This window comes from Neolamprologus brichardi, chromosome 7, assembly GCF_056152115.1.
Source record: "Neolamprologus brichardi isolate AB-2024 chromosome 7, ASM5615211v1, whole genome shotgun sequence".
In the NCBI taxonomy this organism is placed as follows: domain Eukaryota; kingdom Metazoa; phylum Chordata; class Actinopteri; order Cichliformes; family Cichlidae; genus Neolamprologus; species Neolamprologus brichardi.
Window position 1 is genome coordinate 17,592,681 of NC_142110.1, and position 26,862 is coordinate 17,619,542.

General features: G+C 40.5%; 1 protein-coding gene across 2 annotated transcripts; it reads left to right on the forward strand.

Moving 5' to 3' along the window:
- The first annotated feature begins 314 nt into the window (after positions 1-314).
- LOC102799829 (calcium-independent phospholipase A2-gamma-like) lies at positions 315-26,433 on the forward strand. 2 transcript variants are annotated; one of them, XM_006782539.3, is made up of 10 exons: positions 315-377; positions 903-2,202; positions 2,839-2,988; positions 4,517-4,668; positions 4,862-4,956; positions 5,833-6,004; positions 6,330-6,387; positions 6,742-6,936; positions 22,277-22,472; positions 24,204-26,433. In XM_006782539.3, the coding sequence occupies exons 2-10, from the start codon at positions 979-981 to the stop codon at positions 24,479-24,481; spliced, it is 2,520 nt and encodes an 839-aa protein (XP_006782602.2). In that variant the 5' UTR covers positions 315-377; positions 903-978; the 3' UTR covers positions 24,482-26,433. The 2 variants fall into 2 exon arrangements, with proteins under 2 accessions (XP_006782602.2, XP_006782601.2); XM_006782538.3 differs by having other exon boundaries at positions 326-478.
- Positions 26,434-26,862: the final 429 nt, after the last annotated feature.

The following is a 26,862-nucleotide window of genomic DNA, read 5'->3' on the forward strand; positions in this document are numbered from 1 at the left end:
CAAAGGTTTTTGCTGTTTATGTGATTGAACTGATTGAACTATTTGGGTAGCATCTCACCTGCAGCGCTTCAATTTTTAACAGCAAATCCCGAGTTTCAAAAAACGTGTGGGGACAATTTCTTCATAGAAAATGCTGACTCCGCTTTCCCTGGACACATTCGGCATACACCGTAAAGCATATTAAGTGTACCCTATGCAGCCGTCAATGGTGGGGAGAATCTGCTTAACCAATCAACAGAAACTATTTAGAGGACCAAAGGACAACTGGCCAATCGCAGCGAAGATGGAGGATCATGTGACCATTGTTTTTCTTTCGACTGTTGATGTCACATCACTCTGGAAATTAGGCATCGGGTCGAGCGACCTATTACACTCCCGTAAGGTGTTATGCTTTTGTGTTATGGTTAATCAAGGATGGCCGTTTAATAGAAGGATTAAGTGAATCTGGTCTCTCGTGAAACAGCAAAACAAAGGACTGGTATGCCTTGTTGTTTTGTGTGCGGCCTGTATAAAAGCTAGCGTTTAGCGGTACTCTGTTAGCTAGTTGCTGATGTTGACATAGTTAACAGTGAACCTGTTGTCCTCTCACCTGTGACAGTTAATGAAATAGTGTGCTTGTTAAAAGTTGAGCGATACTCAAACACCAGATTAACAAGAACTCTTTTGGTATTTTTTTCTGTTATGCAATTGCTAAAAATAATTTTTCTCGTTTTTATTTTTAAATCGATTCATTCCAAAGGGCTTTATTGACTTGCAAATTTAAGTCAACAATTTACTATAAACAGTGTGTGATACAATGATAGATTTGATATAGCATTACGCTCTGTGGTTATTAATTCTATACAGTGTTTCCCTTATTGGGTGTATGTAGTGGTGATGTAAACTTTTTTTTTCATTACCAGGTTAATGAATGGGGAAAGCACGGGTGTACTCTTGATATTTCTTCGAATGGGTTAAACCCTTGTGGACTGAAAGAATATGAATCACAGATGGGCTTCAAATACCTGGGTGAAAATAAGTAGAGCATTGCTTATATGGCAGTCCCATGCTCACAAACCAGCAGCATCATTGCCTTTGTGTGGTGCGTTTCACTGTAAGAGTCATGCACAGCAGCCTGTTTTCCATAAGGAATGCTATCTCAGCTGGAGGCACATTCACCACCTGAGGGCCAAGAGTCGCAAGGTGGGGTTCTTTAAAGGTAACCAAGTTAGACATCGGCTTGGCCTCCACACCAGCACCCTGTATTTGAACACTTCAGCTTCAAAGTGGTCTGCTGGCCTGAGCCGACATATGTCTCGTGTCAGGAGCACGCTGGACACAGTTTCCAAAGCTGTGAGTGGGACACATACAGAGCTTATGTCAAAGATCTCCAGACTCAAACCTAATTCTTTAAAGGCTGATAAAAATGCTGAAGCCAGTGTTGAGACAAGGCCCAAACCTGATGAGAATACAGTCACATCCACTTACGATCCTTCTAATGCTGCTCTCTCTCTAGCATCAACTGCTCAGAAACCTGTTGTTCAGAGATCTTCTGCCAATCCGTCCCTTTCCACTTCTGCCACATGTGATACAAGTTCCATTACCTCCACTCATACTCAGACTTCTATCCAAGAGACTGTCACTGCTATAGTCCCAACTGTAACTGAACCGAGGGAGAAAAAACTGAGACGTATTGCTCCTGGCGTCAAAGCTACTCGTTCCAGGAGGCAAGAGGAGCTCCAGCCATCGCTGAATGATTTGGAGAGCAAGAGCACAATGCCCAAACAATCCACAGACCTCTTCCATCCGAGCACCTTTTCAGTGAACCTGGGTGAGACTTACACCTATGTAGCAAATCACGTCAACTCATACTTTGGCAGCAGCATAAACACTCAGGACAAGAAAGAAGAGCATCTTGAAAGCTCTTCCACTTCCTCTCAGGATCAACAAACCTCAGACCTCATGCCGGTGTCTGATAAGAAAGACCCTGCTCCCCCAAAGAGGGGTTTAGGACAGTACCTGTCTTATTCAGCTCCAACTGTGCAGGCATTTGTTGGGAACTACATAGCACCTCTTGTTCCTAAGTTCAGAACAGGAGAGTCCACGAGCGCTGTACTGGAGGAAAAGAAATCAGAGGACGTGCCAGTGAAACAGGCTGAGGTTAGTAACGAGCAGAAGGCTGCGGAGGAGAAAGCCAAGAAACTTCTGCACCAAAGGGAAAAGGTAGGGCTTACAGCACAGCAGTATTTCTTTCATAAATTTTTCCTTTTGTAGTAAGCCATATATTTTTAATAACCTGTTCCTTGAGAATCCTACGGGTATGCTATAGGACTTTCTGCTTTCATTCTACTCAATATCAACTTTTTTTCAATAGTCCCAGATTTTGTCTATGTGGGTTACGCTTTTTGTCTGTGTTTGAGTGAAACATTATATGCATATTAAAATGATCCAGTATAGTATAGTGTAATACAACAGAGTGTCCACAATTCAAACTCAGACTAGCGCACTTGTTATTCTATATGTCTATTGGAAGGATGTCGACTTGCTGTTCTGGGAGTTCTGGGAAGCTATAATTCAAAAATAACCCCCTTGAGAAGTTACAGGGCCACAGAGAGAGGGCGCTTTATAGGCTTACGGGGGCCTTTATGTTGTGGAGATCTAAGCAAGTCTGACATCTAGTTTGTGGCAATGCTGGATTGACCTAAATGTGCATAACATACATGGTCTTAGATATTATTATAACATATTAAATAATATATCAAGCACATAAGTAATATTCACAGCAACCATCATACCTGCCTAGTGAGGAATTAATGTACTGTATTTTGTATTTTTTATTTTTTTGCTTTTATGTCACAGATTATTGCAAGAGTGAGTGTGGACAATCGAACCCGGGCACTGGTTCAGGCTCTCCACAGGGCATCAGATGTAAAGGTCTATATCAACAGGGTGGAGGACTTAAGTTACCACCTCTTGGAGTTTCCAGAGACTCGTGGCGTTGCAGTGAAGGTGAGAAATGTAGCAGTTTGTGGCGAGGTGTGGTCTGTGGCTCAGCTGCAGGGTAGGGGTGGTGCAGTGGGTTTATGGGGCAGTGCCAGGGGAGACTGACCAACACAGCTGGAGATCATGCCTCCCCTATTTGGGCGGTACGCCAGGATCCGAGAGGATGAGGGAACTGAAAGCAGACAGTTGCGGGCGCGCAATTGTCGCAGCAACTGTGCGAACCAGCCAGCAACAACAGCCTGAAAAGGCAAAACTGTAAATAAAGAGCTGAAAACACAGAAACACTGTGTGGGTGTGTGCGGCGTACTCCGCAGCAAAAGCAGCCAATTGCGTTACACAGTAAAGATGGTTTTTCTTTTTCATTTTCCAGCAGATTAACATCCACACGTGGGTGATGTTTTTTTTTATAGAGAGCTGACGGTGTTGTCAAAACTGTTTTCAGCAGCATGTTTCTTTTTATTTACATGTTAATTTCCGTGTTATGTATGTACGGTCTGTATATGCTGTATGGTCAGTTTCTGAGCTTCTGCAGCATTAGCCTGAGAATCATATACGTTATGCTTTCTGATTGTATTTGAGAATTTTCCGACGCTTGCAAAATGTCAGTCTGTGAGCTGCGCTCAGCAGGTTACACACAGCTCTAAATGCAGACTGCACACTGTTACATAGATTTATGTCAAATCAGTGATACCACAAATACTAACCAGTATTTTAAACCAAGGTTGTTTTTCTCTGTAAATCCAGTTTTTGGTTTCTCATATTGTTGAGAGCCTCACTTTGCAAGTGGCTACGGAAATAAATGTAATGATATTTAAGTTTTCATGCACTCATGCTGTGAGGGGGGAAAAAAGAATCTCTTCAGACATCTTCGGCATTTATTTCAGTCACATTGCTCAGTCTGTTTGCAGTACCTTTAGCTGTCATGTTTTATTTCTGATCAAAGTTTTACAGATGTGCAGTGGTCACACCAGTATCGACCCCCATCCATTTTTAACCATGACGACGAAGGTCAACATTAATTTCTCATTGCAAATTGATTGCACTGTGTATTTTTCGCTAAATTCAGTCTGAATAAATAATGACTGGTGAATGAGCGAAACTGGTTTCAGCCTTTTTCATGGAAACAGTGGGGATGACCTCTGATTCAGTAAGTGTCGATAGTTTGTGCCCTGGTTTATGTAACTATGTGCTGACTGATATCAGGCAGCAGAATTAGATGGGATGCAGGGTGACAAATACAAGGAAAGAGTAAATCTAACAGGAAGTAATCATGATGCATTATCAAAACAAGGAGAATATAATGCACGATCAAAAAGAAGAGTGTTTATTCATGCATGCCTGAACTTTGATTGTTTTGATATTTGTTCACCTGTTATGATGTTGAAGTTTTGGTTTTGAGAGCGCAGCTACGTCTCGTAACAGAGAGACGGTTCACCTCTACTTTCCTACTTTTCTAGTCCACACCACTTCATGGTGGATTGACAGCATTTTCTGTTTCCGGTGCTGACTGTCATGCTATGTTTGTATTTGTCAGGAGAAAGTTATCCCTTGCCTCCTCCGTCTGGAACAGGCTAACGATCCGGGTCTGAGAGCAGCCGTTAGAGAAGCACTCGCTCTGGTGGGCTATCATAAACCTGTCAAAGGCAGAGGAATAAGGATCTTGTCCATAGATGGAGGAGGTTTAAGGTACACGCTCAACTCCACTCCCCTGCCCCCACACTCGTCTTTACTTTAAGATATGAGTTGATGATATCAAGTTTATAGTGTCAAAGGTTGTACACTTCTTCTATTAGTCTTTAAATCTTGTGCTCTTGATGAAGAGTTGGTTACTAACGTCTCATGCATGTATCCATGTATTTGTCTGGCTTTCTACTTTCAGGGGAATTGTTGCCCTTCAGACATTACAGAAGCTAGAAGCCCTGACTGGGAAACCCACTTACAAACTGTTTGATTATATCTGTGGTGTCAGCACAGGTACGCTGTCCTCCTGCCCTACTTCTGTATAGTCAGAGGCATGTATATAGATTATCTGAACAAAGTGCAACACTTAGCAGAGTACAGGCAGCACTGACCTATTTGTTGCTCTGCTCTGAATTTTGACCTCAATTTCACCAGCAGCCCCTTTCCTCTCAGTCTGGGTGAGAACTAATATTGTACAATTGCACAATTAATTTTGCTTTCATTACAGTTGATTTTAAATTCATAAAATAAATTCATAAAATTTACAAGCATTTTACTGTCAAGAGCATTAGGCGCTTCCTTGATATTAAATCACCACAAGGGGGAGCTGTGGACCAACCTCAAACTGATTAAAAATAGATTAAAAGCCTGCTGTTTATTTGCAAAGCACATTGGGCTTTAATCACTGTTAGAAGTTTCTGTTTGTCCAGCATTCCCTCAGTTATATGTTTTAATCTCCACCAGCTGGTTATACTCCATTTTCAGATTTAGTGAGAGTTGTCAAATGTGACAACACGCCTCAAATGGTGTTCTCACACATTTAGAAACCTATTGGGGCCACATCTGGCACTTTTGCCCACATTGTGCCACTGTGACTCGCTAATCCTGTTGGGGATACTTGATCAGTCTTCTAACCATGTTATTCCTATTCACATCCTGTAAACTGATCTCCAAAGCATCTGGTTATAACAGATGATCCTTCAGTAAGTTTCCTTCCAGTAAACCTGGTTCATTACTGTATGAACATCATCTTTGAGGACGCGAACAAGCTGTTCCTCGATGCTTTCTCAAAGGATTGTCTGAACCTCCTCTACCTCCTGTTTACAGCAGTTCAATTGACAGTACATCTCAGTCACTCTCATTTGAATGTTTCTGGTTGTTTTAACTCAGGTGCTGTGCTCGGGTTCATGCTAGGCATGTTCCAGATCCCTCTGAAAGAGTGTGATGATCTGTACCGAAAGCTGGGCTCAGATATTTTCAAGCAGAATGTATTTGTCGGCACCATGAAGATGGGCTGGAACCACGCTTTCTATGACAGTGAAGCGTGGGAGAACATCCTCAAGTGAGTTTTGCTGTCATAGTTCATGATCAGTGTCTAGATGAGCGCCTTTTCTTTCTCCTTTATTGCGGTGCCATGCAACAACAATGGATCTTCGACAGCCATGGGAGCAATTAAAATACAGAAATGCCTAAAAAAACAAAAAACAAACAAACAACAAAAAAAGCTGCTTGTTGAAAAAGTCTGAAAGCTATATTACAGAATAAAGATTACTGTATGATTAATCATAGTCAGCATTCCTTTGAAGGGAACTCATTTACCTTTAGTCATTATGCTACTCTAAACCCTCTACACTAGAAAATAACATCACCTTTGTGAACCTCCATAGAGAGAAAATGGGCTCTCACCTCATGGTGGAGACTTCAAGAAACCCTGACTGCCCCAAGGTGAGCTTTATGAGATGGTCTGACTCATTATTCCCCCAGCGTGTTTTTTGCCTCACCTTGTTTACTTGTATATTACTCAGAAACCTTCTTTCTCCATTTTCCTCGCATTTCTGTTCTTCTTGGCAGATAAAAAAATAGGCTCTAAAGCCATAAGAAAGTGGGCCTAAAGAAGAGTATATGCTTTTCAGATGTCAGCATGTCTCCTCTGAGGCTCAGAGCTCAGTGATGACATAAAATTGATCTGTCAGAATGTCGACCTAGATATTATGCCTGCATTTCTTGTCTGCTTTTGTTCAACTACAACCTGACACTGAAAAAGAAAGTCACCCTGTATGTTGATGCCCTCACCCACAGGTGGCAGCTGTGAGCACCATTGTGAATCGGGGCACTCCTCTGAAGGCATATGTTTTTAGGAACTACAACCTGCTGCCTGGGATGTGCTCACACTACCTTGGGGGCTGCCAGCATCAGCTTTGGCAGGCCATCCGCGCCACATCAGCAGCCCCCGGGTATTTCCAGGAGTTCCCTTTGGGGAATGATCTCCACCAGGTCAGTCCCATTCACAGCTGTTACGAAGTGAGAAATCCTCCTGATTCTGGCTGTACTGACAAATTTCGCCAAACTGACATTTTTATTTATGTCAGTTTTTAATTAAGCTGGTTTTATATGAATGCGAGAATGAGGCAACATAGGATTTTATAATTTCTACCTTTGCTGTATCTACTTGGAGGCTGAGGGCCACTGGTGGCTGCCAGTATTTTTGTTTTTATTTGAGTTAATTGAAATGTTCTTTCATATTTAGCTTAGTTTTAGTAGACGAATAGCCTCAGATTTGGCATATAAACTGTACTGTTGGTTCAACATGAATACAGTTTGTATAATTTGACCAATAGTTCAGGGTTTATAGTCATTTTAGGGAAAACAGAGATTTTTCCAGTAAAGTTTTTCTAGTCCACATCCTATAATTACTTCTGTTCAGCAACATTTTGCAACAGACCTTTGCTGGCCAGCTGAGAATTGCGCTGATATTTAGTGTTCATGCAAATTCTTTTTTTCAACTGCAGTCCGCTGCTGCAGTATTAAAGCTTTTAGTCTTAGTCTTCTAGATTAACATGCCCCGCACAGTCAGTGTCAATGCTGGAGAGTTTTGAAGGATTTTGAGAATTCTAATGAGAAAAATTCTCTGCAGAGCAAGTGAGAGGGAGGAACTCTTTTTCCTTTCTGTTAGTGTTTATTTCCAGTCAGCTACATTTTGACAGAAGAATGAGGGGTAGAGTCGTCGTGAGACGCACTTAAATCCATCTCCACTAAACAGGTTCGCATTAGCCATCAGCAACATAACAAACCGCCTGTCCATTTTGCCATTTTGCTGATCAATAAATCAGCAAAATTATTAAGCCTCTGTAATGGAAAACAGAGGTTGCTCTGTTAAGCAAATGGAATGGCAGAAAGCACAGACGATATAAGAAACCTTATGAGGAAAGTCACACCAGAAACTGGGTAAACGTCTTGTTTTATTTTATTTAGAGTAGTCATGCTGCTTATTTTAAAAAGGCAAAAACACAGGTGGGATAAGGTGGGGAATAATGTTCCACTACAGTCTAAGTATTCAGTTGACGTAGCCTGTGTTTGATTTGCCACATACAAGTGTGGGAATCTCCTTAAATTTACATTAAAAACACAGATGATCAGACTCTGATGAACTTAGTGTAGATCCATCACACGTGAATGAGAGTGTGTTTACATCAAAGGCAATATCCCACACGGGCGAGCTCCAGCACTCCTAATTGGAAGCTGTGTTAGGTGTGCAGGTGAATGAAGTGCAGGGGGAGAGAATGAAAGAGACTGGATGATGAAAACCCACCTGTAGTCGGAGATTTCCCCAGCATGTCGTCTAGCAGGTCTCCCTCTGATGCATAAATTATCCCAATCCAGAGCTTCCCTCATCACACAAAACTGTGTGACTGCTACATCTGCTTCATTGGAAAGAAAATACAGACAATCTAATTATGGAGCTGCTTTTGCAAAATCACTTAGTTGGCGGCCAGCAGGAGGCCTCGTACGTTGAGATGATGAGACGCCATCAGTAGTTTAATATATTTAACACATCTGACATGAAATCAGTTACAGCTGTTTTATTTTTATTTCAAGTCTGTCAAGATAAAATTCCAACTGAAGAACTGAGTAAAATTAAAATGAGCTCTTGGTAACAAGAGCTAGGGTTAATTTTAACCTAATAAATCTCTGAAGAATATTCAAAGGCCTTGACTGAGAATTCATGTGCATACGGAGCGTTTGTACAGCTCTTGCAGTTTTGGGAGTGTTTTTACTTGTATTTACTATCCTGAAGATGACTTACATTTGTATGTAACACCAGGATATGTCTGGCTACCAAACGTGTATATTTTAATGCACACCTTATTTGTGGTTCCTGAGACACAGAGTTCATGCTGTTTAAGCTGAGATTTAACTCACCCCGTGTTTTGATTTTTCATTTCAAATTTTAAGATCTATTGAGATGTAAGAGGATAAAATAACTTGCCCAAATCAGTCAATTTAATTTAATCCTAGTGTATCAAAGGCTTCATGGTATCTTTTTGGTAAATTCGGATTATGTTGATTTTGATATAGGCATCATATGAAGTTAGACTCACAGATAAGGACAAAATTATTAGCAAGGGATTTTCAACATTGCATTTCCCACCATACTAGTTTCTATAGGAAAAAATAAATGATATCTGTTTGCACACAATATCAGAAAAAAACTCAATTACCAGGGTCAATATTATTAGCCCCTGAAAAACAGGAGATGGATATATGAAGTTACAGTCAGTGTTTCCAAATGTCAACTAGAGTGTGAAGTATCATGAAGAAATTCAAAAGAGAGCTACACAGTACAGAACAAGCCCAGCAGAGGTAGGAAGTGAAAGATTTCAAAGACTCTGTCAAGAAAAATAGTGATAGATGTGTCTAAAGACCCCAGAACAACTGCCAACACACTAGTGAAAGACTTGACCGAGACAGGTGTTGTAGTCTCGAAGATGACAGCCACTAGAATCCTGAATGGGCTGCAAAAACAAAACTCTACTCCTGAGAGACACCTTTAAGTCAAACTGAAGTATGCCAAGAACAACCTGGAGAAAGATTATGTGGTTATATCTGGAGAAAGAAAGGAGAGGGGTACAATCGAAACAACGGCGTCCCCACAGTAGTGGGAGTATTATGCTGTGAAGATGTTTCAGGGCATCTGGAACCAGGAATCTGCTCAATGAATGAATCAAGAAGAAAGCAGGATATGTGAAGATTTTCAAAGGGAAATCTCCAGCAGTCAGCAGCAAAACGCGGTCCAGTTCATCGCTTTGTCTCTTAACACAATGACACAAAATATGTGCCGCTACTGGTGAAGATCTACCTCCAGAAACAAAAGAGAACATTTCTGACTGGCCTGCACAAAGCCCTGACTTGAATGTTAATGAAAATCTGTGGGGTGAACTGAAAACCTGAGGTTCATGCCAGAAGATCAACAAATCTGGAGTAGCTTGAGAGGTTCGCCAAAGAAGAATGGGCTGGGTCACTCAGGTGAAACTTGTTGAAAACTAGTAACTGCAGGCTATTATCCAGCAAGAAGGGTACAGAATTAACTATTAGCATCTGGGAGGCTAAGAATTTGACCCTGGAATTTTGGATTTTTGTCAAATCAAAAATGTTTGTGTGTGCAAAATGAAAATAATAGAAGCATCCAAAATAAAACCAGGATGTTTGGAAAAGTTCTCAAAGCGCTTAACAGCAGTCTGTCCAGGGTGTACCCCGCCTTTTGCCTTATGGGAGCTCGGATGGGCTCCAATCCTGAAGAGAATCAGCAGATGTTTAACAGCACTTTAGAAATACTTAAAAAAAAAAAAGACTTTTTTATAGAGAGCTAGTAATTCTATCCTCATCTATTTGTCAGTTTTCTTTACTGAAGCAAAGACTACTTTGCTCAAGCTAATGGAAACCTGAGTGATGATAGTTCAGATGTAATTTTAATGAGTTTCTAATTATGATTACACAGCAAAATCCAAGAGCAGGACATGTAACAAGCTCCTGTTCATATACGGTTTCTTTTAAGCAATCTAAATTCCATGTGAATGTTTGACCATCTTCAAAATGCCACCCAGTCTGATGACTTATTTGGTGCCTGCTTGAGACCAGTTGTGAACATAACATGCTGTGTGTATGATGTCAGGATTCCCTAGAGAGAGAGTCATCTCGCTCTTTTCCACCGACGCCCACAGACTTTCCCACTTAATTCAAGCCCTCAGACAATCAACCTTTTGTGACAGCGAACGCAAGAGTTGTAACGGCATGTGCTGAACGAAGGTTGGACTTCTTAAGCAGCTTTCGAAGACAGATGAGTGTTTGTTGATGAATCTGGGATCTGCAGGCTGGAATGGAAACCTGATGGAGAAACACCTAGATTCTATAGATTCTTTCTACTAACACTGGGAAAATTGTAACTTGGAGCGAGACCTTTGAAGCAGAGCCATGGCATTATCAAAGCCTCACACTCACTACCATAGCCGTGGACAGCATCCTTTAGTGAGGGGGGAACAAGGGAAAAAGAGGTGGGGTGGGGGATAGATGAGATGAAGCGAGAGAGGAGGCGCATGTTCCACATTAAAGCTCGCTCAGTTATCTCGACTCTAAAGAAGACAGAAGTAAAAGCCTTCAGACATTTCACAGTGGATGCCAGGGCATGCCAGGAATGGTGAGGAGGACCCATTTTTTGTTTGGTTTTTTTGGCCTAGTTGCCATGGTGTCTCCTGAGGCGATGGGAAGGAATGGGAGCTTGTTTTGTGCCCACCCCTGCCAGCATTTGATGGGAGACATTGGACTAGTGGACCACCACCCCCAGTGCGACCCCTTGGAGCCCCAACGTGGCACCGTGCTCAGCCGAAAGGCTTCACTCAGCCACAAATGAATAGGTCACATCAGCCCTCCCATACGTATTTGTCACTAATGAACGAGGGAGTAGACATAAATTAGTACAGGAAGGCATTAAATGTGGCATCTGTGACTATGAATGACATAAAAAAGGCAGAGGGGCTTGCATAATTAAATGGCACAACTGAAGAGATCCTAACATTTTAATTCATTTTTTTCTTTACTTTTTTCCCCTCTTAAAGGCTTCTGGAGATGGAATTATTGGTCATAAATGATATATTTGTATATGGCACTAACTCATATGAAGCAGAGAGGAGAGAGGAGATGTTGTAGATTCAGGGTGTGAAGCAGAGCTTTTAAACTTTTTCTCATCCCTGCTTGCTCTTCCCATGTTAAGCCCTGGGAACTTGGCCTGCAGACTGTTAGAGGTTGGAGCTCACATTTTAGCCAGGCTGCAGACAGCTTCCTCTTCTGAGACTGACTCAGGATCTTTGTCCTTTGAGGATAAGTCCCATCTCCCATTTTTAACAGGGGTGGCTTGAGTGGCTCCAAGAATGTACCTAAGTAGAGCTGCCTTATGAAAACACATACTTAAGCAAAAGTAATCATTGCAAAAGATGCAAATAAAAAAGTTTTTGTCTTTAGTTTTTATGTATTTTTTGATATAGCCTTTATTCATGCAGGTAATCCCATTGAGAATCAATGTCTTGTTTACAAAAGAGACCTGTTTCAGACAGTGTAATAAAATTACAACAATAAAAAAGCTAAAATTATCTAACGTTGCATCTCGGCTACTGTAACAAAATACAATATGAGAATAAAGCTTTAAACTAAATGAATCAGTTCGTTATTGTAATAGCAAAAAAGGGTGTGAATAGTAGTGATGGGTCATTCGCGAACGAAATGGCTCTTAGAACAGACTCTTTGACGTGAACGACGCGAGCCGGCTCCTTATCGCGAGCCGTCACGTGGGTTTTTTTTTTTTTTTTCTTTCTCTCAGCCTCTCTCTCTCGCACTTTTTTTTCCGCTTCACTCCGCACGCGAGCCTTGTGCTTTACGCTGGGCAGAGGGGGGAGGGGCGGTAGTTACACTCAGTAGCACAGGAACAGAGAGAGAGAAAGAAAGCCAGGGACAAAAACGTCACATTAGAAAGGTATAGTAATCATCCACAACTATTTTCGGTTGCAGATGATAAAGGATTCAGAAAGTTTATTCATGCGGGCCCATATGACAGAGAATATGCATCTTTTTTTTGTTTTCATATTTTAATTTATATTTAATTGTGTTGTGGTTTGCAGTGTTTTGTGTTGTTTCACTTTAAATTTGTAAAAGGAAAAAGCTGAAAATTTAAATAGTTAAAATTTGAAATGTGAATAGTTGATTTTTGTATTATATGATTTATTTATTACATTTTATGTGGAGTGAATAAATAAAAGTATATTTACAGTCCCTAGAGACAAAGCACATACAAACTCCAAAACACGTAAAAACACATACAAACTCTGAAGCACTTACAAACTCTGAAGCACTTACAAACTCCGAAGTACGTACAAACTTCGAAGTACGTACAAACTCCGAAGCACATACAAACTCCGAAGCACGTAAAAACGTAAAAACTCCGAAGCACGTAAAAACTCAAAACACGTACAAAAGACAACAGAAGTGCTCCAGGATGCTGGGCGCAGTGTTGAGCTTTTATTACCTAGTGGCTACACAAGCCAGCAAGTACCAACGACCCGATTTGGTGTGTGGTAGTAACAGGTAAATTAACTTTTTTAAAAATTATTTGAATATATATGAGAGCAGTGTATAAATACACAAACAATACACACATGCTTTCAATTGTGTAATTTAAGTGATCTAGTAGCTCTGCTTTGGAAGTTCAGTTCATGCTTGAAATGTGTTTTGGAGTTTGTACGTGCTTTGTCTCTAGGGGCCACGGCATATATTTATATATAAACATATATAAATAAAACCACTTTTTTTTTACGTTAGTAATTCCTTTTGTGCATAATTTTATATTATTGTTAATAATAAATTAATTAAGGCAACAAAACAACCTGAAGAGCCGGTTCGGAGCCGAAAGAGCCGGCTCTTTTTAGTGAGCCGAACCGAAAGAGCCGGATCTCTAAAAAGAGCCGGAAATCCCATCACTAGTGAATAGGTTTCAGCATAACACAGACTGATGCGAGCCACACAGTTCACTTGATTAAAGTACGGCAACTCATAAAACAGACACTAATTAATGACAATGAACGCAGCAGTGTGACGCACAATGAGAGCTGCTTAATTCTGATTTGATAGGCAGGCATATGTGAAAACCTTTCGTAGCCAAATAAGAAAGTAAATCTGACATTTTTGATTGGCGATATTATTTTCTACTGTCTGGTGTCTCATTGAGGCTCAATGGGACATAATAAGGTGATATTTCATTGTTAATTTTATTAAACTCTGCAAACAGCATATTTGTTCCTTCACTTCTCACATGCACTGACTTCAGAGCAGCGCTCACTCATTCATTTACTGCACTGCAGTTATCTGTTAATCAGACCTGCCAGTGGTGTTGGATAAATTCAAAAGTGCTATAATTATAATTAAATGGAATTAAATGCAATATTATGCAATGTTGTGGATAATTTGGCTGTTATTTTGTTCTGAATAGAATCGTAGCAGTCATCGTTAATAGAAGGCCAGGAGATAAATAGTAAAATGAGTAAAATAGTCAAGCGTAATAGAGTTGTAGGAGTGATAATTCTGCAAAAAATGACTCGAGTGAGAGTGAAACCTATGCTTCTTTAAAACTCCTCTAACAAGTGCATTTTAGTTGAAAGTTACATTTTCTGAGCTGTGTGCACTTGAATAACTTGTTAGCACCCACCTCTGATTGTCACATCACCTCTGTTTGCTCAAATGGCCATTTCTTCTTCTTCTTTCGTTCTGTAGAACACACTTTTTCTCACATGCACAAACACTCGATTGAGCTGGCACACTTGTTTGAGGATTATGCTGGTCCACTTATTATGTTGACTGACTGCTGCGTGGAAGCTTCAGCAAATCTTCCTCGTCTCTGACCGCCCTCGCCTTTTCACAATTGCGCATCACATTCAGATGACTTCTTTACTGCAGACCCTGGAAAGAATTCACGGCTTTAAACCTCGCGTTGCAATATATTGTCACGGAGGTGTGTCTTCCATCATCCTCTTAGCAAAACACCAGGGGAATTTAGTCTAAATTGTCCAGGGGATGAGTTTTGAAATCATGCTTTTTAATATGTCAAATATGTGCATAAGGCCTAGAGTGACTTTAGTCTGAGTAAATATGGAGAAAGGCTTCTGAAGGCATTTATATCACTTCATGAATTGTCACAGTTTAATCTCAGCGGCTGCGGTCGACAGGGATGATTCATTGTTTCAATATTGGGTGTTCATGTGTGGTCGTGTATTCACAGAACGTGTGGGAAAAGGTAACTGTCCGCAGTACATCTCAATTGTTTTGGCTGCCTGGGGGCAAAGCTGGCACCCTTACAGATGAGTCCTTCTTCTGTTTATAGCCTGGGAAGATGATTTGAACCTCACGGTGACCTGAGGGGCCCATAAAGCTATAAGGTCAAGTGAAGAGCTAGTCCATGGAATTACTTAATATGGCATGAAGCCCTTTGACTTGACCTGGCTGCCATTTAGGACTGGTGCTCACACCGTTTCAGTTCCATCCTTGCAGATCACAATGATGCTTTTTATGTGTATTCGAAACCATTGGGGAATTCATTTTGGTCAATGAGCAGATTTATTTCTCTGATTGCACAGGCAGTGACTGGGATGGCTTCATTTTGTGTGCAAATGGTATGAATTGATTTGGAAGATTCATAGTTGTTTTTTTTCCTGGCAGCCTAATTATCTGCTTATCAAGTGAACGACCATCTCTGGAAAACATTCTGGTATTGTGACAGACTTAATCGGATGTCCATGACTTATGTAATTCTTCCCTAATTAATCATTTGTGAGAACGGAGCCTCATTGGCGGGGCGTCATAACAAATTACTACAGAGCTTAGTGCTCCTCGGTCCATCCCTGTCAGAGGAGCAAAAGAAGAAAGTGTAATGACTAAAGCTTCTCCCCGGAGCTGAGATTTGAATGCTACACCAGGCTCTATTTCAAAAGGTTCACCTCATTTAGATTTAAGCTGACGCTCCCTCCTTTTCTGTGTTGTGGTCGTTCATAATGAACCCTTGCACAAATGAGTATTGAAGGTTTACCCACGGGTTAGAGAGGGAGAGGGATGCAGAGGCGCACAGGCTGGATGAATGGGATGAAGTTTGCTGTCCCAGCTAATGGGAGCTGACATACATTGGGGCGTGAAATGACTTTTAGTGATCTCACGATAGCACCTCTTTGCTATTCAAATCAGCTCTTCCCCCTATAATGCAGCTTAAACTGACACAATGAAGATAAGCTCCCAAAAGTTAATGACAGTGGAGACATTTTTTTAAGCAGCAGTGTAAATGAATCATGCAAATCTCAATATTATTCATTTAACTGAGAGAAATTTTTATTCCAGAATATACTGTAAGAACAACATCTTTTTAAAGCCATTCGGTTTTTTGAAAAAATGTCCCCTTGGGTGTGGGAGCCCCAATTAGGTGAAAACTTGGTATATTTGCATACAGACTCATAGAAGTGATGAGCACATTTGTGAATTAGCCATTAGACCCTGAAGGGCAAAGGCGAGGCTAAACGAGCTTTGATCCTCAGAGTAGTAACTAACGCATAACACCGGAAGAAAGACTCAAACACTGTCACAGGAAATCATTAAGCTTCTATGAAAGCCAGAATTCAGAGTTGGCATTCCTCTTTATCTGATAGAGAATTTAACCTCAAAGGGGGTTAAATTTCGGTCAGATGATTGCTACTGACAGGGGTGTACTCTCTGAGGACATTAGTCTGTAGACACATGGCGTTCCTGTTTACAGTGAGACTGAGTCATTTCGAGTATAAGCAGCATTACAGCTCTAAATCCTCGTAAATGGAAGTGACCTTTGCCTCGCGTCATGCTGCGCGTTTGACAGACAGCTTGAGTGGGGCCATTTTGCATGCAACCTTATTTGCAGTTTGTCCCAAGTGGATCATAGTTTCAGCTTAATTCATCATCCAGATGTGCTCTGGCCTCAAGAATCTTTGTGTGAAAATGTAGTACTGGCCAATGTAAAAAGGTAAAGTATTGGTATTTGTATTGGCCAATGAACAAAAATGGAAAAAGTTAAAAAAAAAAAAAAAGACTTTTCACCTTTCAACCATGTTATAAGTGTTGATGTTGCATAGTTTGTCCACCAGAGAGTTCTCTGCGACTTTACTGCTGGTTTGGAAAGCCGCAAACACAACAGTCATCTAATCTGAGCAGACTCGGGCAGAGCGTGAACGAGTGAATAAATAATACGTGTAACAGTTGTTAGGGAAATTCGTGAAAAAAAAAATGTTGTCCAGTACATTGGAGTATTGAATTTTTAAATTGCCAGATCTCGTTATTAGTATTAAAAGTCCTCTGTCGGTTGGACTTTGATAAAAAACAGTGTGTAGAGTATCTTAGTCTATCAGGAGTTGCTGCTGTCCTGCAATAGCATGCAACAAATCCCAAGTAATGCTACTTTTTTTCTTTTAGCAACACTTTTTTTAAAAAAAAAAAATTATTGTCAAAGCAACTATTGTTTGTGTCTGCCATTGCCTTACAGTACTGTCATATTCAAATAATCCAACAACCAAACCTTGTGATGATTGGCTGCAGAAGTTATGCAGTCTCAACTTGCAAACTCACCTGGCCGAGCATTCCAGGAAGCATAAGTACAGTAAGCTTTGCAAGGCTAAAATCAAACTCTAGCTGACTCGCTCATCTTCTGGTTCTAGCTTTTGCCATTCAATTTATTGACTTCCTGCCCTTGACTGTAGGACAAGAGGTCAAAATAGTAGAGCATATAAAAAGACAGCATGATCTCTGGGCAAGTCTGCTCCTCTGGTGTTGGACAGATGGACAATATGTATGATGTCTTGAGAAAATTACATTAGAATGCAACCAGGCAGTAGCTAGTAAGCATGCCAACTTCATTAGATTTTTCTGCAACACACGACATTATAGTCTTTAATATAGTCATGTCTGTTTCTTCTCAACATTCTTTTCACAGTTTCACTTATTTTTAAATGGTTAAAAAGTTATTTTTGCAGTAATAATGTTAAATAGTGCTCCTGTTGAAAAGTCGGGGTACTACCTGCCTGTTTGGCTGTTGGCCAAACAGGCTGTTGGCCTAAAAAAAATGACATTTTTTTAAAAAAAAGAGAGAGAATACAGAAAGAAAGCCTAGCAGTCTTTCAGTGGTGCAATAGGTCTTTCTATGAAAAACATATTTTTCATAATTGCCTTGACCATTTTTACCCGCTCTGGGCTCCTCCAGCAGGTGCACTGAGATGTAGACAAACTAAAGCATTAAGTCCCTCGCTCAGACAACCATTGCACAGTCTGCTTTTAAAGTTATATGCCCTGGCACTGTGTGCAAGCGCGACCACTGCGCCTCTGAAACTTGCCCCCAGCTATTAAGCACAAAGAAGCCATAACTGGACCCGGACTGTTGCCATCATTGCCGCAGAGTTCAGAAAATGGAGCCTCTCACACTGGGGTGAGTGATAAGAAAACTGCTTAGTTGTTTTGTCAGCACCAGTCAAACCAGCTGGGTTTGACTGGTGCCCAGTGCTGCAAGTTCCCCTAAGTCTCTATTACGGGCACATCCAATCCAGGCATTTTCCTCTTTCTTTTTTTTCTTTTTTTTTTTATGTGATTCATTTCTCGGTCTGCCAGACAACCTACTGGTGCATAATGATGTGCTTTGGACAAACGGCCACCTCAGCAGTTCTTCTATGCTCTGTCACAGAGTGAAGCCTTCTTTGTATGACTTCCATCTCAGCCAGTTAAATAGTGATCTCTGAGGCTCTGGCTCTAATTATTATCTCAGCAACTAACTTGTAGATCATCGTAGTAATGATTGATTATACATTATCATAACAGATTATTAGACACACGTGTCTTTGTAGTTTTTCATGTTAGTTACATTTTAACCACTGCAGTAGTTTAATGCTTGGCAGTGTCTTTCTATCTTTATGTCTGTCTCTCTGTGCTTAAATAGCAACAAAAATTTCTGGGACAACTTCACCTACTTCCAAGTAGGGCTGGGCGATGTATCGAGTTTTTTAAAAATATCGATATATTTTTATACGAGATATAAGATGTGACAATATCTTTTATATCGATATAGTCTATGTTACGTTATAATTATAGTTGTGGAGCCACAAGTTTGCCTCTCTTTCGTCCACTTTTGTCTTTACTCAACGTTACTCGGCCTCGCCTCTCCTTCACTGAACACAACTCCCCCTCCCTCCCCGATTGCTTCACCTGCAGGCAGCGACAAGATGGACACGGCAAATCTCCGTTAACGAGTTACAGCGTATCGCCCCGTGCGTGGGGCTGGACGGCGTCAACGTGTTAACGAGCTAACCACGCTAACGAGCTAACCACGCTAACGCCATGTACGGCCTGAAATCCTTTCATTCTCTCAAAAGTTGACAGCGCGCCTTATGTATGAATTCTGGTTGTGCTTGATGACCGCGAACCGATTTTATGTGGTACACGGCGCTCAGTAATCTGTCAAAAAATGTTTTAGTACGACTTTGGTAAGCTACGGAGCTGCACCGGCTTGATGGATTGTCGGAGCATTACGGCTACCGAGGAGCCTCGCGGAGTGATACGTACTGTGCTTCAACGTAATATTACCGTATTGTGTGTGTATAAAGACCATAAATGGCACCTGTTAAGAGACATGGTTATAAAGAGGATTTCAAACTCCAGGCTGTCAGTCACACAGTAGAAGTTGGGAACAGAGCAGCTGTGAAATCTGTCTTTGTTACTATGCTCAGCGTCTTTTAGTTTACATTTTGACTGCACAATTGTGAGCTCTTTGTTATGCACAAAAACAACATAGTTTTCTTTTATTTATGGAGCATTATTATTTAATAAATGCTCATAATTTATTTTTGAGTAGTTTTTTTCATGTACATCTACGCTGTATGTTAATAAGTGCCCGTGTGACATCTGGGACACAGCTTTGACTAAGAACTCTCTTTTTGTTCTTACCTTGTGGCTTTAAAAAAAATATCGAGATATATATCTTATATCGCCATCCAGCTAAAAAATATCGAGATATGAATTTTGGGTCATATCGCCCAGCTCTACTTCCAAGGTGCATGGAGAGGATGAGAAACTAATAATGCAGGAAGGCAAAGGTAAAGAGGAACAACTTTATTAACTGACCAATGTGTTTCGGCTTGTGGCCTTCATCAGGGTCATAATAACGTATAAATCAATTTGTGTTTAAATAAAGGGAAAAAAAATTCCCTTCCCCCATTTTTATCGTTAATGGTCTAGTCCAGTATTCACTTGGGCTGTGACTTAACCAGTTAACCTATTAACCAATACTAACCTGTTATACCTCAGCTGGTTTACTTACTCTGTGCATAAAACCATAGAGAACTATTGCAAAGGTTATCCTGCCCTTCTTTTGTACAGACGTTATTGACCTCTAATCGCTCTTTGACTGAAAATGTGTCACATTTTCTCAATTATTTCATTCGTCCTTGATAAATACGTCTGTGGTGATGTCTTCAGAATGTATGCAATGTCCAAGCAGGTATTCAAAACCTGAAAAAGTTTAGTTTACTATCACAGAAAAGTAAGGAGATGAAGCGTGTACATAAGAATTTTAGTGATATATAAATCCATTCATATCTCATGAAATTAGTCAGTTTTCTCTTGATCTGCTTATTGGTGTGGTATTAGCCCCCTGCATTGTTTATGAGAGAGTGCCTGTAAAAGTGAACTATACAAACAGGTAGAATAAAATGTTAGCAGCATTGTGTAAAGCTTCCTCCTGCAATGGGTTTAACACACTAGTGTCAAATGAAGATGTTTTATTGAATCATGTAGGTAGTCTAAATAAATTCCTTCCCCAGATTGATTTACCAGAGTCAGTACTTCACGCCTACTCGTGGTGTTGCTTCAATGAAGATAAAGTGAACTGAAGTCTGGTGAAACTGAAGAAACTTGCCGAGGAGAGCGGCAATAATTAAGCAAAGAGACAAGTTGAATAATGGAAATAACACACAGAAAAATTGAGACCATAATATGGTGAATAAATACATAATTTGTGCTTTTTGCAGTTACACTATAGGGATTTTTTTTTTCTTGATTTTTCTTGATATCAATGCCATCATTAATAATTGGCGTGCAATATATAAACTACTGTAATAATCATAACAGAATCATAATTACATCAATACTGTGATAGTAATGAAATGTAATGCGAGTGTTAGCAAAGTGTTAGTTTCCCCATCTGTGAGTACACACGGGTCTGCTTGAGCCCAGCTAAGCTCCGTGTGGACGAACAAATGCCTGCACATTTTTTGGGAATCCGTGCACTCATCCACGGGAAAGTAGAACACAGTAGAAACTACTGTCTTTGTGTCCTCCAGGCAGTGTGCAGTACTTGAAATTAGTGTAATAGGAATGACTGCTCATGTCTGCAGCTGTCTTTATCCACCACCTCACTCTGTGATTTGACCTTCCAATGAAGATTTTTTTTCACTTTTTATTTTACGACAATAAAACCAGAAGTTATTTATCTAGTTGATTCATTATTACAACACCAGCTATAGCCTGTAACTCATGATATCTGTGGTCAATGAATGCCTTTATGATTAATACAAAGGCAGCTGGCTCTTTGTCCAAACTGAACAGATCAATCATAACCTTTGTTTCTACTCAGATATCATTAAAATGTTTTGGGGGGTTCTTTCTTTCTTTCTTTCTTTCTTTCTTTCTTTCTTTGAAAATGTGTCTTTTAAATTGTATTTATTTGCATTTCTCATTATAGTATGAACTGATGACACACAGACTTGCTTGATCTGTGTCAGCACAGCTTTTATCAGTGCAAGCGAGCTGCTGACAGTGCAGCTGACGCAGAGAACTCTGTGTCTAAGTAAATCATAGCTGAGCTGCAAGTGTGTCAGTAAACCCTTAAACTTGTTTTACTGTTATCTAATGCCAAATCAATTCTCTTTAGCACTCCAGGTTTTCGTAGAGAACTTGTACATTAAGTTTTTCAGTTGTAACGGGAGCTTTTCCTCCAGTCCAGCTACAATAGCCAGAGCTTTGCAATTTCATGTTGGATTGATGGAGCAGTTTTCCATATCGCACTCTCAAATTTATACACACAAGGTGTTTTTCCCCCATTGCTGTGTGTGTGTGTACATATGCCACACGCTATCAGAAATGCACACATTATTGTATGCACTGAGCATGTGCTCTCGATCAAACATGTGTGTACACACGGCCATGTAAACAAGCACTATTCGCTCTACTGTGTCCCTAGACATTTGGGGCCCTGCGGCTCCCAACCCCCCCAAGCTCGGCTTCCTTAATGAGAACGGGCCCTTGTGTGTTTGATCCTGGTGCCAGCCCTGCGGCCCCTCAGCCTCATGCCTATTCAACAATTCTGCAGCCTCTCCAGTTACTCCCCCACTGCCTTGGGTACAATATGGATCCAAAGCGAAAGCACTCATGGGCAGTTGTTTGATATCAAAGCAAGTCTGACTGAAACTGTGAGGGAAGGGGAAATGCTGGGACTCTTTGTTTAATAGACTTACAAGCAGCACTAAAGCTGCACATTGATTGATTGATTTATTTTATTTTTCCTCTTCATTTTATCAGATGTTCTTCTGAAATTTTGTCTATTGACTGTTAAAATCCATGAAAGGTTTCAAACCCCAATTATTTGGTTTCACTGACTTTGGTCTTGGCATGAAACACCAAACCTAGCCTGTAAACAGGTTGCCTAACAGCACTTTTGGGTTTTTTTGTTGTTGTTGTTTTTTCACAGGATGGAGGTCTACTGATTAACAACCCCACAGCACTTGCTATACATGAGTGCCAGTGCTTGTGGCCTGACACGCCTCTGGAGTGTGTGGTCTCGCTCGGTACGGGTCGCTTTGAATCTACTGGCAAAAGCAACGCTGCATATACAAGCCTCAAAACAAAACTCACCAACGTCATCAGCAGTGCTACAGACACTGAAGGTAAGGATGCACCGCAAAATGATGGAGACCTATTGTGGTCGCCAGTGTTTCACAGCTTTGACAACCGCTAAATGTACAACTAAATTCTAAAGCACACCTGTGTCAACCAAGGAGTGATGAAAGCCTGAAACTTGCCGTGACAGGATTAAGTCATAGTGTAAAGATGGCTGCAGTACAAAAAACTGTGAACTGAACTGCCTTTGTTTGCGGTGCTGTTTCAGGTCTGTTTATAGTATTTCCGCTACACAAGAAGATTAAATAAATGCACATTAGCAGTGATCATTCCCGGTTTCTGTTTCTTTTCTAAGGGGGAGATTTAGGATTTTTGATGGTATCTTTTTAGAAAACACTGCACCGCAAGTCGACTTTGTTCTAGATAAATCCCACTGTGGCTCTTTGTAGCGGCAACCTCTTTGTCTCCTTATCACCTCTAGACATGGGCACTTCTGCTGTGCCTAAATTTGGCTTGTTCCCCTCCCTGTTGCTGCTGTGGTGCAGTGTGTGTGTGTGACCTAGATGCTTCTCTGCACTTGTTCGTCCTGTATTTTGGGATTAATCCCTTTCCTAGCTCTCTTGCGGGCTTTTGTTATTTAGAAACAGCAGATTAGAAAGAGTGTTTATCACAGATTTCCTCTTTTTCAAAAGCTTTAGTGCCCGCAAGCCTCCTAGTTTGTCTTTGGTGTATCAAGCTTAGCTGTGTTTGTTGTTGCGGACAGATAAAGCAGATCTAATAGGGTTTCCATGACAAAGATGGAGAATATTACTTTTTATATATCTTCAGACGTGTTTTGGAAAAATGACCTTGGGCCACTCGTTCTTGAAACAGCTGTTCCTTGTACATCCAATATACGTGCAAACTGTTTGCTTAAACACAGTATCCTGTGTTTAAGCAAACAGGTTGCATGTTTCAGTTTGTTTGGTGAACACATGTCTTACAAGACACAGAAACGAGTTTGAAAGGTCTACAGCAAGTCTGGAGTCGTTGTGTTGTTGTTTTGTGTTTGGATTTCCATATTTGGTAGGTGAAAGGTAAAAGGGACTTTCACTTGGAAGGTGAGGATATCACTATCTAACAACTAATCCTTTCTGCAGAGGGAAAATAGTAGAACACTTTTTAGCAGTTGGCATCCAGCTCACTGCACAAGACCAAACTGTTTAGGATTGACAGTATAAAATTTTGAATAACGAGTGATTTATTAAAGTAATGAAAACAAGGTTCATCTCTGATTTAACCACATGCATTATCTCTTGTGAGTAAGCTGTTCTTGTCTCTGTGTATAACTTTTCAGCACTCAATAGTCTAATACTGATTTGCTCTATAAAAACTCTCCAGATCACCTCCAGATAAGTTACTCCTTGTAGAGTTGTGCAGAGCCTTGGAGACGGTTGGTTTTAATACTGTGGGAACTCAGACAGAAACCTTTTTGGGTGCTTCAGGCCTGTTTTGTTACCCGCTGCCTGTTTGTTTGCATTTGTAGGATGTTGATTTTAAACTGCTCATGCAAGGCAGATGAAAACAGCCGTGATAGACAGGCTAGACATTTTCACTTGGTGTTACCTCACACTCTAGCCCTGAGCGCTTACTCAGTGACACTTGTAATCCTATAACAGCGCTGATAGATAAGGTTTGACTTTGCTAGCCCCTCGTAAGGCAGTATGAAGTGAATTGTGTTTTAATTTTTTTTATTCTCTCTTTTATGACCTCACTCTTACTTCTCCTTCCCTCTCCAGAGGTTCACGCCATGCTCGACGCCTTCCTTCCTCCAAACACTTACTTTCGCTTCAACCCCTACATGAGCGAAGATTTCTCCTTAGACGAGAACCGCCAAGAGAAGCTCAACGCGCTGCAGGCTGAGGGCTTGCGTTACCTTGAGAGGAATGAGGACAAGCTGAAGAAGGCAGCTCGTTTCCTGACCCGAGAGAAAAGTTCCATCCAGAAGATGACTGACTGGGCCAGGCTCAGGGTTGATATGTATAATGGTCTGTCCTTTTACTCGTCCAAGTTTTAGATTCCACTCGAGCCACGTTTTTCTGGTCCACACGAACATGGAAACTTACCGAGGTCCAAGTGTCATATTTGTTGCCCTGTAGCTCTGAAGAACATTATGTATGTCCACAAGTAGGTAATGTATACAACATGCCAAATGCCACCTCCTCACTCTCACTTGACACTGTAATGTGATTTTAGTTTAAATGTGCCAACATCTTTGGCAATGAAGATTTATCCGATGTATAACACTTGACTTAGCATAGCATTTAAAGAAGATCTTTTAAATGGCTTGTCGATTTAAAAGCTCCCTGGGTAGAGATTCTACAACAGCTGATGGCAGTAGTTTAACATTTAAATGACTTCTTTGCCAAAATGAATGCTGATTTTGTGTTGCAGATGCTCAGTTATCTCCAGCAGACAATTGGCTTAGGTTAAAGACTGAACTAATGACTGAAATTTGTCTGGATTCTTCAAAAGGTAATAAAATCCAGAATCTTCCTGGGGAAAAAAACTACCTGTTCTCAATTTAAGACTTAAAGCTAACGTTAGCTAACTAGCTGCTGGGACTTGATAAATATTGGTAAAAGTGGTGTCGATGTTCTAACTTAACATTCTGATAACTTTATCTCCTTTGATGTTCCTTTCAAACATAGAACACAAAGACTTTATTTCGCAGATAAGCTAGTAATGGTGGCATTAACAATGATCTTCCCACCATGTGGATATTTACTGATCATTTACTTTTGTTTAAAATACTGAAAACCAGTACATCCTCACAAACCAGTATTTATATTCTCACATAAAAAGAAAAAAAATATATATAGATGGACTTCATGTGTTGTTGAGTAAATGTATAACCTGTAAAACTGCATTGTTAAGAAAAAAAGTCTAAAATTAATGACTAAAATTTGCACAACAAATACAGCTACTGCTAAACTGTGTAATTGTATTTTGATAAGAGTAACACTGATACACGAGGAGCCCACACGAAGCGTTACAGAGCTATAAAGTATGTCAGTACAATTTACATATGATGATAAAAAATAAAGATGTCTATGGGGAAAACACCTCAGTGTGTTAGTAAGGTGCTAGGCTACCACAGCAGCTTCAGCGGGCTTTGGGATTAATTGTACACGTCACTCAGTTGGTATTTTGTTGATGAAGTGCTGTTTAACACTTTGATCCAAAATGTCCTCTGGCTGTTAAGGAGTATTTTTCTACAGTTTTTCATTCTTATCATAGATAACTTGCATCCGCACAGCCATCTTCATCATCTCAAAGTGTCTGCAGTATGTTTAACCTGCAAAAAAAAACATCACAGCCTAACAGAGAGGCCCTAGGAGTCAAGGGTTTTTTATGTTGGTTTTTTTTTGTCACATGTATGTAAATTGTGATAAGGATCCAGCTAGACCCTCACTGTCACAAAGCGTGAATTTTTATGTGTTATTTAAACCGCAGAGTATTTTTAGTTCAGTTGTTTCAAGCGCTTTTATCATTGTGTGCTTTTATTGTTCAGTTTTCTGGAATCCCTGCAGGCTACGCAGATTTTCTCCTCTGTCTTTAGTGTGCCCTCTTTCCCTTTGATGCCTGTTCTCAAAAGCCGCTTTCACCCTTTCCACCTTGAAGCGCTGTGTTTTTGTCCCGACTCTACTGCACTGTACCGTTTGTTGAAATCACACAGGGTTTATCTGATGGGCTGGATTAAAACAGATGGCTGCTTATTGATTGGCTGGGATGTAAAATGATTTTCGTACGCTGCTACTTTTGCTGCACATAAATGCATTGCAGGCGTCCATTTCGGCGCCTAACCTGGTCACGTACCGTATTACTGATACGACATTGTGTCGGTTACTCCCAGAGGGCCTGCAGCCAACACAGATATAACCCAGATTAATATAATTCCACTCATCTCTTGTTGGTCCTGTGTAAAGAATGTTTGAGAGTGTAATTAAAACCCACTACTGAACTGCACTGCATTCTGCCTCCTAATTGTATGAAGATTAGATTATTGTGATTGGAGGAAAGCCGTAGCTTCTCTTTACTTCATCCCAGGAAGTGAGGAGGTGGAGGGAAGAGGCTATCAAGTACTCACGACTGCGTAATTACGACTGCAGAGATCTGAAGTGATATTCACCCCCCACTTTCTTGGCTCACTGTCCAGGGTGCTTGGCTTGATTAGCTCATTCTGATTTGAAAGATTGTTACTTGGGCACATAATACAGTATCTCTCAAAGGTTTCAGGTCACAAACAGAAAATTTCACATTTTCCATGGAAACACGTGAACAGGATATATATTTTGATGTAAGAGTAGTTTAGTTCTTTGCATGTAACTTAAAGAATTGTTCTAACACAATTCTGCACTCCCATCCTAGCTGTGAGTTTGGTGAGGAGATCTGGAG